Source organism: Rhynchophorus ferrugineus, unplaced genomic scaffold, assembly GCF_030347505.1.
Source record: "Rhynchophorus ferrugineus isolate W39M unplaced genomic scaffold, kcgeb_rfMv2 rfM17, whole genome shotgun sequence".
Classification (NCBI taxonomy): Eukaryota; Metazoa; Arthropoda; class Insecta; order Coleoptera; family Curculionidae; genus Rhynchophorus; species Rhynchophorus ferrugineus.
The window spans coordinates 388595-402082 of record NW_027472596.1 but is presented as its reverse complement, the minus strand read 5'-3'; the positions used below and the strand labels follow the sequence as shown (position 1 = coordinate 402082).

Here is a 13488-nt window from a genome sequence, read left to right as displayed (position 1 = left end):
ACTCTACCTCAATTTAAATGTACCAAACAAATTATTCTAATTAAGATTACAAACAAAAATAAATTTAAATTGCCAAAACGAAACTATTACATTATACATACAATTTTGTCTAAAGTTAGAATTATTCCATTTTTACATGGTGGAAATTTTATTTTAATTAATGATTTAATCGAACAAAAGTGCACAATTATGTGATAAACAAATTTAATTATCAGTTTTCTACTTTAGAAAATTATCTCTTTAAACTCTGATTTTCTGTGATTTCGAATGAATTTTTCCTTGCCTCAGAGACCTCTTTACCTTTATCAAATGGCATGAATACATCGAAACTTGCTACTTGGTTACCTTCCCAGTTTTCATAACTTACTCCTTCAAGTCCACTTCTGCCATATATTAGTCCATATTATTCTGGTATCACTGAGGTATTATGCTAATTAGTCACCACTATTCCCATATTCTGCTTCTAATATTATGCTTCATTTTGTTATTTAGTTTTCTCCGTTTTTTTTTATTTTATCATCTTCACCTATTACTTTAACACCTTTCTTTTTATATTCTTCAACCATTTTATCTAAATTGGCATCCTCAAACTTATTGTCAATTAAATCCTTAAATATATTTCTTTCTTTTTAATATATCTCTTGAACTTTCTCCACTTTCACATTTTTCTCTTTGTTTTATTATTTTCCTCTACATCAGATTCATCAGAATCAAATCCTGATCCATTTTTGTTATTGGTATTACTCAGATTCATTATCACTTTCCATTTCCAACTCGGAATCAGAATCTTTGAAATATAACACAGAACTGTCTTAGTGCTACGCATCTTTATTATATTTTAAATATTTTTGCTTAGGGTTTTCTTCGTCGTCATCTTCGGATCAAGCTAAATAATCAGGTTCTTGATGCATTATTTTATTTAACATACTCTTATCGTTAACTTGTTTTAATGAAAACGTATCACCTTCAACTGTTGGTTTGGTGTCTTTTCTCTTGAAGTAAGCAAACAATAGGCTCATAGTCGTCTAGATTCCTTGGTGTCCAGGTTTTTCTTCTAGAATTGGTTTCCACCAATTTAGACAAGAAAGGTTCATTTTCATAAGGTTGATCATTACTGTCTGTTATCTGCTCTTGAAAGCTTTTTTCATCATCACTCCCATTTTTGATTCCTTCGTCCTTTTGCAAAACTGCCTGCATCGGTTTACTCACAGATTCTTCTTCGAAATTTTCTATGCTCGCTCTATATAATGTGCTTTCATCAAACCATGCGTGTCGTGACATTATAATCATTTGTTTTTCAGTTAGCCTCGATCTTTATCCTCCTCCTGTATAGCCCATCATAACAGCTTTTCTTGGTTTTGGGTCTAGTTTGTTGCCTTTGGGTGAGATAGTGTACCATGCTCGGCATTCAAAGATTTTACGTTTATATAGATCATTTCACCGGTGCCATATTCCTAATGGTGTTTTTCCTCTTGGCAATGCTGCGGTTGGTCTCCAATTTAGTCCCTATACTGAATATTAAACTACAGAATAATAACGTACTTCTCTCCACATATATTTTGAAATCCCTGACTCAAATATTTTTGTTTTAATCATATTTAATAATGTCCTATTTCACGTTTCCAATACTTTGCGGTAAATGGGTTATTTTATATTATAAACGAATCCCCTTTTTTTCTTTTACTCCATGCTGTATTGTTAATTAACTATTGTTCATTAATGTATTATTTCAAATTCTCTTGAGCTTCATTTTTATTCATCAGGATTTTTATTCTGGTAAAATGGAACAAAACATCTAGTATTGTCTGAAAATATCTTCCTCCTTCTTCAGATATTTGGTTTATTGGTCCACAAATATCCGAATAAATTAGCTCTACGATTGCACTTGTTCTCCTCTCCTTACTGTAGAAAATACTCCTGGCTGATTTAGCTTCTATGCATATAGAACAAGGTTGGGCTATAATGGGATATAATATATAAGGTTGGACGAATAACGAGTGTATGAACCAACAACTGTTGCAATTAACTAAGGATATGGCTGCTATCCGTTTGTAACTGCAAAGTCACACGGAAGATACACCAAAAAGGGCTACTAATTATGTAGAAGAATACTATACTGATTAAGGTGAACTAGTATTAGAAGTAGGGGAACAGTCCGATTTGATCAAAGTAAGAAACAAGAAGGATAAAAATAGGAAGAATCGCCGATCGCAAAATATGTAAAAAGTCAAAAAGAAGCAAGAAGACAAAATTCCTCTGCCCCTTCGCATCAAGGTAAGCAATATTGGCAATTCTAATTTATTTAGATCACAAATAAAGGTAATAGCTACTAACCGAGTGCAGTTGAACGATGATATTATCGTAACCCTTATAACGAAACGGATTAAAGGAATATAAAAATGCATCAATGATATGAGGAAAAATAATTCATTCAATAAACTCGAATACCACACTTATCAAAACAAAAGTGATAATTGTCACAAGGTCGTCATTAGAGGATTACCGTCCACAACAAATCAAGACGATAATAAATGCCACGAAGTGGCGACCGTCACACCTATTGGAAAATAGATAAATAATGTGAATGTTTAAAATGAAAAATTAAAACTATTCCGTTGTTCTACGTAGACATGATACAAAATGAAAATAATAAAAATATACATGATACAAATTATTTAATAGACTGTAGGATAAACGTGGAACCTCCGAAGAAAAACAATAATATATCACAATATCGAAACTCTCAACAGCTTGGACATACTAAATATTTCTTCAGTAGGGTATCAAGGTATGTGAAATGTGCCGGTAAACATCACACAACTCAGAGCAGAGAACAACGCAATGGCGTAACAGCATGCGTGTAATACATCAAAAAAGGTGACCTTGTCAATTATATAAATTAAAGAACTCCATCCACAGAAAACTACAGCAGAACAGTGATTAAGACAAATTGACAAAGCTCTGAAACGACATCTGCCGTTGAACTTAAAAATCCCAAGAAATCGCAAGACCATGGGTCAAAGATATAAACGCCACCAAAATATTAAATGATAAACAAATAAGTATAAAACCACACGAAGGTGCGGCCTCACCAGCCAACTATCACAGACATGATGAAATTGCGCAAAGTATTCTGGACTGAAATGAGACAGAAATTCAGTGAGTAAGCAGACAATGTGAAAAAATTGTGTAGATTGGAGAAAACTACCCAAAATAAGCAAAAGAAAAACCAAAATGAGTACTTCGTATTTAAGAAGTACAACATGGAACGCAAATGATAAAAAGGGTGAATATCATATGGGTAGACTTTGTATCATTTGCTTGAATATGCCACGTTTAACCACAATTCGATTTTGTTAAGGTGAAGTTGGAGGTTTTTTGGTGGCTGATATTGGATCTTTGTGTGAGGTACGACTTTAGTGGTTGAAAGTGCGTATGGGGCAAAAGCTTTTCAATTTAACGTGCAGTTCAGTGTGCCACACATTATCGAAGGCCTGAGAAATATCAAGAAATGAGGCAGAGCAATATCTTATATCGTTTAAGTTTTTGTTAATTTTGTTAATTAATCTATGTATTTGTTCTGTTTATTACGGAAACCAAATTGATGGTCTGAAATTATATTTATCTCCTTTGCTATCACTTTGATTTGCTTATTGTATAGTTTCTCGAAAAGTATTGAGATAACATGTAACAGTCTTATAGGATAAGAGGAGAAGTCTTCTGATTTTTTCCCAGGGTTAAGAATCATAATGAGTTTTAGGTCAAAACCGGCAGCTTTTTTATCCTTGATTTCTTTAACTATTGTTTGTTTTACTTCCTTAACAGTAAATTTCTCATGTGACAGGTCCATTTGAAACTGAGTGTTAAGAAAGTCAACTATGTTATTTTCTTCTGTTGCGGATATTTCAGACGGGTACAGAATAAATGGGTTTTTACGTGCTTAGAGAAATGTTCTGCTTTATCTTAATGGGCGGATTGTGTTGATGATGTTTTTTAATATTTTTGTTACCTTGCAGAGAGTATATTCCATTGCATCAGTTGGCGTAAAGTTTTCTAAATAGTCTTATGTTCCTTGAATTGTTATTGTTCTTTATTTATTAACTCTTTCAGCTCTTTTGTGGCCTTGTCGAATTTTCTCTCGTTTTTTTCTATTCTCCTTCTTTTCTCTTTGAGATTTTGATTTGGTTGGCAGGTTTTTCGCATTTTCCTCTTTTCAGCAATTTATTTAATATTGTAGAATTATATTTTTAATTTAATTTGATTTCTCGCTCTATTAGGTGTTGTATATGATGCGTTGCAATAAAAATACTGCTCTGCAATATTCCTGGATCTCTCACAAGCCTTTGATCGGGTTTGCAATTAAGATAAATCTATTAGATGAGCAAATTGTTACCGAGTAATAATTGTCAATTGCTGTAGTCATATCTTTTCGGCAGAAAATTTAGAGCCTCGCACGAAATGACGTTCTCGATATTTAAAACTATTTAGGTTGAAGTTCTACAAGGTAGTGTCTTAGAAACTCTCCTGTATTGGTTCTACACAACTAATATCCCAACAACAAAAGAGACACTACCTGGAACATTTGAAGATGACACAATTATTATGGCAAACGACATATCTCTGCCTAGAGTAGTAGGAAAGGTACAAATAGCAGTCAACAAAATCTACAAATGGACGAAAGATTGAAAAATTCAACTTAATCCTCCGAACTTGTTCATGTTAATTTTGCATTATGGCGAAATTATAAAAACTTAATTTTATAACTCAGTGGATGCCCGATTCCTCAAGAAAAATCAGCTAAATTCTTCGGCATCCAACCTGACTCTAGACTAAGTTGGAAACATCATATTATACAAAAAGCCAAACACATTACAACCAAAATAAAACAACTATATTGGTTAGTCGGAAAATACTCTCAACTTTATCGAAAATCAAAGTGATTTATCAAACAATCATAAAGCCAATTTGGTCCTATGGGCTGCAAATACAGGGCTGTACTAAAAATTCTAATCAACTAGTCATTCAATGCAGTTAAGGCACAATTCTTCTATTAATCACCAATACCTACGCTGCTTATCTAACGAAGAACTGCACGATGACCTGGCAATCAAGTGGATTTGCAAAGTTATTCAAGATTTCGTCTTAAAACATGAATGAAGATTATTGAGTAATACTAAAGTCGAAGCAATATAACTACTAGACAACGCGCAGGATGTCAGAATATATATATATATATATATATATATATATATATATATATATATATATATATATATATCGCATTAATATAGAAAAACCATAAGTGGTAACCAACAATATCTACAAATATCTATATATATATCTATATATACAAATATATATATATATATATATTATATATATATCGCATTAATATAGAAAAACCATAAGTGGTAACCAACAATATCTACAAATATACTAAAAACTGGGAAAACACAGTTTGATCTAATTATCATCTGATGGATTCCCGATTTTACAAGGAGAGTCAACTAAGTGCCTCGGCATCCATATTGATGATGGTTAAACTAGAAACATCACGTTGTGCTAAAAGCTGACCAAATCATAATCAAACTCAAGCAACTGTATTGACTAGTAGAAAAATACTCTGAACTTGATCGATAATCAAAGAGATTAGTATCAGTCAATCCTTAAGCCAATTCGCACCTAAGGAATGGAAATATGAGTTTGCACTAAACATCTAACTAACTGGTAATCCAACGCTGCCAAAATAAAGTACTTCTATTAATTACCAATGTTCATAGTTAAGGTTACTGGATCATAGAAATGTGGATCCAATACAGCTGGACAACTTGTGTGGTGTATAAGTGATACTCTTAATTCTAAGTAATTTTGTATTAATTTAGGAATTGATTAATTAAATCCGTAATCGCCTTGATGTGTATTAATACAAGAAAAAAAACACTAATAAAATTAATTTTCAAATTTTTAAAAATAATAGAAATATCTATCCTAGATTATATAATAAAATTATATGTTTATCTTTAGTTGTCTCTGTCTAATACCTAAACCTACTATTAATTTTATTTGAATTATATTGAATAACGGATAAATAATCAAAGCTCCACATCTCGTAAAAACAAACGAATCGAACGAATTAAAAATATTGTTATGAAAGGTATTATTAAAGGTAAATAAGGTTCAGGAAGTAAATAGAAATGTTATCACTTAAGAAATAACATATTTTATTTAAAAAATTATTGAATAAAACGAGATAATAAAAATATAATAAATATATATCCTGCTATCGTACTTTTATAAAAACACCATAGTACACATCGTCATTGTGTTTTTATAAATAAAAATATATAAATATAATGAATAATTAATTTAATATTGAAACTTTATATAATATAATTTTAAAATTATGTAAGGACGAAAATAAACATTGAAAATTTTTGAAATTACACATTTTGTTTAAAAAATTATTGAGTAAAATTAAATAATAAAAATAATTTCTATATGCATTTCTATTTTTATAAAAACACCACATTTAAATAATGTTAAATATTTGAACAATTAACAAGAACTCAAAGAACCAAGTAAATAAACATTATCACAAAAAAGGCGAAAATTGTTTAGATCAAACACAGCCAATATACTTAGAACTAAACAAAAAGCCACCACTACATATGAAAGCAGTAAAATTGTCCTAAAATTCTTCAAATATTATCTCTACTCTTCTTGATCCACAAACCGTGTTAATTAATTGAATACCTCAAGCTCTCGATTAGCATATTGTACATTTGGTAGCCTAAAACGAATGCATGATCGTACTTTAAAGCTGAAGGACATCTCAGTCAATACATCATTATATTTACAAAATAATAATTAATTTACCTATACACTTACATAATAATGTATTGTATTTTCCTTGCCATTAGATCATTAGCTTGTTGTTGATACTGTTATATATTGTTTTTTTGATCCAGGTCTACTTCTGTTATCAAGTTTAATTATTTCAAAGTATCTATATACACTGTTCTCATATATTAGTAAAATGCTGTCTAAGGTCTTCTTTTCTGATTCTCTGAATTTCACATTCTTCAAATAAAATTTAAATCATTACTGAAATATGTTGTGTTTAATTATTACTAGTTACTACAGTTTTTGCTATTATTCTTAATCCTAATTGACAAAGCTCATTAATGACTTGATTAGTTCCATCACAACAAGAATCATTTTCGTCTCGATGGCGATACCTATTACAGGTTGTTGAAAGTGATGTGTCATAAATATGGTAGTTAAAATTCCCGCTATAAATAAAATAGATGCTGTTTAGGTTTTATAAATTTTAAAAATTAGCCTTACATTCTGCTCTTACCATTGTTCTTCCATATTTTATAACGAATTTATGTTAGCCCACCAAGAATAACACAACAATTTAATTATTATTACTATAGAATTATTAATGTAACACAAAATCCAAATATTCTAGATTTTTTGTTGTTTTGATCTAATCGAATCATCGAAATGATCGATCGAAAAGAACGGTCATAATCCGTCCGAATTAGAAAAGGAAAACAATATAGTTTATTCTTTTCTATGGTTTATTAAATGCAGGAGAGGCGCATGCGCCAGATCTGGAGATGTTGTGGGGTAATCTATCCTCTTATTATTACTCTGATTGAAAATACTGAAGCTAGACAGAACATATTGCGTGTCGAATCAATTACTTTGGACAGCAACGAGATAAAGGGGCCCCTCTTGTCAGCAAAATTCGTGATAATGGTATTTTTAGCGCGTGGCAGAGCCTCTGATTAGTATATACACAGTATTACAATAATCAGCGATATACTCTTAGATTCTCTGGGAAGAAACTTCCCTCGAACGAAATTGGTCAAGACCACACCTACATTAGCTAATCAACTAATAGTAAGATATCAAATATGTGAAATGGAAGAAACCAGTGAGTATTTTTTCAATAATTTAATTTAATTTAATTATTTCAGAGGAAACGGTCTGAAAAGTATCCATAAATAGTTTAGAGCTATGAAATATAGTCTTTTAGGCATATATAACATCCCCTCGTACACTGTTAGGTTATTTAGGATTTAAATGGTGTAAAGATAACCCACGAGTAGGTCTAGTAGAAATATTGGTTTTAAAAGAATATAATAAATAATGATAATTGATTGTGATTGTGATTCAACACTGACAATTTTCAAAACTGTGTAGTGAGAGTGAAAACAAGTAAAGATGCGTATATAATTAATATAGTTGTAAGAAGTTGTGTTGTAGAGTAGTTTAAGTTATTTGATAATATATGCCTTAGATATACTATAATGATAAAATAAATGAAAATTCAGAGTTGATGTGGCATCATTGAGCCGTTTTGACATAAATTGATATGACGTAGTTTCCTACGTTGGATAGACTATATATTCAAATTAAATTTCAATTAAATTATTAATTCAAATTCAAATAATATTAAAAATTCAGTATCGTATATTAAATATATACCCACCTTTAATTGTTTCCGTTCTTATCAATCTACCTTGCTAAATGTTCACTATCTGGGTCAGCATTCAAGTCAATCAATAAAACGTTAAGATGACGTAACAGTATACAACCTTATTCTTCAGTTACATAATCTAGAGATGCCTCTTTTCCTCAACCTTTGTTGACTTTATATTCTTAGGTTAGCATATTGACATTAGAGAGGCGAATTTAAAACTTTTAAATTTAAAATCATGCCTCACCTATATAGATTGAAATTGAAAACCAAATATTAATTAATCCTATTAAATGCATTTAAAAATTGTTTTCATAAAAAAAATAATTTATTTAGATCTTTTCACCATTTCAGACCTATGTCCTAACAGTGTATGAACTACTTTCTACCATTACTTTCTATTTCTACTGACTGACATGTATGGTTTTCTATACATACTTCTCAAACTAACATTTTGCCCTGTAAAAAAATTTGTAAAATTATGTATATCGAGAAACTACACACCCCTTTTATGTATTTTTGTAATTTGAACTTGTTTTCTCGTACGCTGCATGTATTAACGCTTTCTTTTCAATAAATCACATATTATATTTCTACATTTTGAAGAAGTTTAGTCATAGTTCCCATGCGAATATTCAGTGCAGTTGCAACGTGGTAAAAATATTTCCTACAAAATCGTAGCAACGACATTTAATAGTATAAATATTTACTTCTCTAAGACATTTTACTGGCAACATGGTGCCCCAATTATTTCATTCTTTGTCGAGGTAATATAAGGAAAAACACAATTTGAGTTTAAAATGAACTTATATATTAAAAATTGTGAAAAAATGGTAAAAATTGAATACATATTAAAAATGGCTAAGCAATTAATATTTTACTTGGATAACATAAGTAAGTTATCATTACAGATATAGTTTTGATTTTAATTTTTAATATAGTTTTTCAGCAAAACTAGTTTATGTCAATACTTTAGCACATATATACTGTAATGATTGGAATGAAAACTGTAAATTATGACATATGTTTTTTAAAACCTAAAGCAAAACAATATCGAAAACGAAATTAAAACAACATTCATGTATATAATACAATATTTTTACGGACTTGACAGAGTAAAATTATTTTTTAAATGGATTTTTTATTAGATGACTTTTATGGTATTAAAATTTGAGGTAACCTGGAGACAGTAGAAAGATGTATTAGTAAATAAGCTTAAATAATGTAACATTGTAAGATGGTTTCGCACTTACGTTTATTCCCGTTGTGATAAATATTATTTTTGCAGTGTCACTTTTATGCGATTGTTGATTATCAAATATATTCAGAAACTGCTCAGAACTAGGACACAATCTGCACACATCAGTTACTTTTAATTTATCCATAACTCTAGGTATATTATAAAATTCCACAAACAGAAGTAATCTTATAATTACACTCTCTTCTGTCAGATGTCAAAATGATCAAACCAGAATGTATTAAAACCTATAAATTAAAAAAAACGGATATTAATGAAAACAGCCGAATTAGGAAACGAAGGTTTTTTCCTGGCTTTAAATATCCTCTACAAAGTATATGTAATGTAATGCCTATTACAGTTATTATTGCTTATTTTGATTCATTTGAAATAGCTGCATAATATTACTATTTTATATATTTGTAACAAAATAAAAACTATACAATTGCTGTATTTTCAATATCAATGGTCCTATTCAAGATTATTACTAAATTAGGCTACCATTTCGAATTTAATGCCGAAGTATTTTAAACTTTCTGAACTAAACTATCCATTTAAAGCTTTTATTTGTATTCATTTATTCAAACTATTCACACATTGATATGATCTGTTGTCAACCCTAGCTTTGAATTAGAATAAATCAACTTCAAAATTTTGTCAAGAATGTTATTACAGCAGTACAATGCTGTCTGAAAACTTTATAATTTTGCAATTTATAACATTTCTTTTGTCTGATGGTTAAAAATCTCTTCTTTGAAGGTTTATTTTAAAATTCTCAGAATGTATTAAATTTACTTGTACTAAATCATTATGATTTAACATAATTTATCCTATAACTTTATTACATAATTTTGTTGAAATTATTTAGCTACCAATTAGATTATCCTATTTATTATGTATTTTAATGAATTATGTTTGTTTTTAAATTGAATCGTCATAATTGGTATGTGTGTTGATTGAAAATTACTTAGATCTTGTATAAAATTACTAAAGTCTATTGTTTCTAATTTTAACATGGAATTTAAAATAGTAATCTTGGATGTTAAACATATCTCGATTCCTAATTTTTTTGTTATTATATACTAATTTTGGCTGATTTAATAACAATGGTTACCTTGCCCCTATCTGCATCTTACAAAGTTTACTGTGGATTAATTTGCTGTTTACCGTGAGAAGATCTTCAAAAATATTCTTCCAATAGGTCTGCTTCTGTGTGAATGCTGTTGGTTCCTTCTTTTCTTGTGTCCATGTAAATTTTGCATAACAGCGGATGATACTTGCTGCAAGCTTTCTCGTTGTGTCACCGTGCTTGATGATTCTGTAGTGGTCTCTTGGCTTGGTAGCTAGTCTGCAATGGCTCCACAATGTTGGTGGTTCGTACGTGTGGCACACTTGGTTGGCTGCACGTCTGCTGCGTGGCCCCTGTTTAATGGACTGCCCTTTGTGGCCCCCAGGTTGGTGGGACGCTCATTGTGGACCTTCTTGATTGACGGAACGCTCATTGTGGATCCACCGGTTGGTGGGCAGCTCGTTGAGGACCCCCTTGGTTGGTAGGCAGTTCGCTGTGGGCCCCCATATTAGTGGGCAGCTCGTTTTGTACCTTCTAGGTTGAAGGAACACTCGTTGTGGACCTTCTCGGTAAGAGAAACGCTCGTTGTGGACCCCAGGCTCGTTGTGGACCCCCCCAAGTTGGTAGGCAGCTCGTTGTGGACCTTCTATGCTGAAGGAACGCTCGTCGTGGCCCCCAAGTTGGTAGGCGGCTTGTTGTGGATTTCTCGTGTTGACGTTAACACCTGCTGTGCAACCGTCAGGTAGGCGGCAAGCAGGTTGCAGGGCCCTTGAATAGCCTGCACGGTGATTGCAGGACCCAGGTAGACGGCACGCGCGTCGTGTAGGCGATATGCTTGTTGTGGGCCCCTCGAAGAAGCTGCACGCTGATTGTAGACTCCCAGGTAGGCGGCATGCTCGTCTGGCAGGCGTCGTGAATGTCGTGAACCATTGGATTATTGGTATGCATGTAGCGAACTCCCCAAATTGGTTGGACTCTTGTATGGATTCGCCAAGTGGGCGACATATTTGTTGCGGTCCCATAGGCTGGCGGGACGGGACCCTTCAATTAGGTGGATCGCATGTTGCGGCCCCTAGGTTGGCAAGACTCATGTCGTGGAACACCCAGGTTGGCGGATCGTTTGTCATGGCTCCCCAGATTGACGTCGATATTGTTTACATATCTGATACGAAGTCTGCGAACTCGTGGTGAACTTCCAGTGGCACCCCCCTCGTTGGTGTACCCCGTACTGTCTCTCATGATGCAGGTCTAGTTGGCGCCCGTCCTTTTGGTGTACCCCTTCCTGTCTCTCATCATGCAGGACTGCTAGGTGGCTTCAATCTTGTTGGTATACCTGGTGATGTCTTTCACTATAGCAAACTTGTGTAGTTCACCATGTCTGTGGCCTGCTAGTTGCGAGTTGTTGTATCACAGTTTATTGATTTCTATGTAGACAGCTAATTCGCTGTTCCACATCATGTCGACTTGCTGGTGTACCTCATTGTCATGTCTATCGATTCGCAACAGAACCCTTGTGGGAAAAATCACAGATGAATCAGAAAAAATATAATTTTCAAATGTATCTACTCCCTGTAACAAATAGAAAGTACGTCTGTTGCATTTGAAAACGTTGTCGCTTGTAAAAAAAAAATAAATAAAAAAATATTTTACCAGATCCGGTCCTGTGCCATTTTGCTCAGGGGCGGACAATCAATTTGCGTCTCCTATTACTTAGAACTAATTCACCCCGCTGAATTTTTTTATTCAACATTTCTTTTTCAGAATTTAAGGAAAGTTCCCTTTTCATGCTGCAGTGTAATTAAAATGTTTTAAATTCATACCTGCATCCTTTGTTTACATTTCATCCATTTCGGCGCCATTTTATGGCTTGGGTATGCGCCGATGTTTGTTTACATTATGTTATCTTCGTGTTATTGGCTAATTACTAATTAATAATCAAAGTGCCCTTGTGGCGATTGATCTAAGACAATAGTATTTTAATAATATTCATTTGTATTACCTTGTTAGCCTCATGGATTCTAGTTTGCGTCGTTTACCTACTAAACACAATTTTAAACAATCACTATAAATCACTGTGCACGCGTTGTTCTTTATCCCACTTCTGATTTGTTAGAACCGATTTTGTAGAATACATTTGGTGAAGGTGATTGGGCAATTAAAACACTAGATTCAACTGAGTCACTCTCTATTTATTTCGACAAATATATCGGCCAAAGCCCCAACACAGAATGAATGAAGATGGCGGGATCTTCATCCTATCCGGATGGCATTAGTACGAACATGCGCCGTAGCGCAACTGCTTAATATCTGCTTATGCAACCATATATACATCGTCAGGTGTATCCATCCAATTATTTATATATCCAACACTATTTAGTACAATATATAGCGCTTGCCATTTTTGGCAATACTGCATGGTACAGCTAGATAAGCGTTTATTAAAAGAAATGGCGATATTCGGTATTGCTCTGATTTAATATTGGGCATTTATTTGTTTAAATATTAAAGCGTATCATATGGCTTCTTATAAAGGTTTATTTTTGACGCTCGTTTTTACTTAAAAAGAAGGCTTTTTAGTTTAACATTTCAGCGATTTAACAATATTACAAATATTGAGAGTCAAATGTAGGTTTAATTTCATTTGCTACCTGAGAAGAAGAGACCGTCTATTTTTTTTTTGGGGCCTGATTT

General features: G+C 32.4%; 1 protein-coding gene across 1 annotated transcript in view; it reads right to left on the bottom strand.

Annotated features, from left to right (window-relative positions):
- Window positions 1-13027, bottom strand: part of LOC143205784 (uncharacterized) — a 55561-nt gene extending 42534 nt beyond the window's left edge. The window contains exons 1-2 of the mRNA XM_076418817.1: window positions 12448-13027; window positions 11349-12366 (exon numbers count right to left, since the gene is read on the bottom strand). Coding sequence (XP_076274932.1) covers window positions 11349-11819 — 471 coding nt within the window. The 5' untranslated portion in view covers window positions 11820-12366; window positions 12448-13027. The remainder of the gene's footprint in view (window positions 1-11348; window positions 12367-12447) is intronic.
- Window positions 13028-13488: the final 461 nt, after the last annotated feature.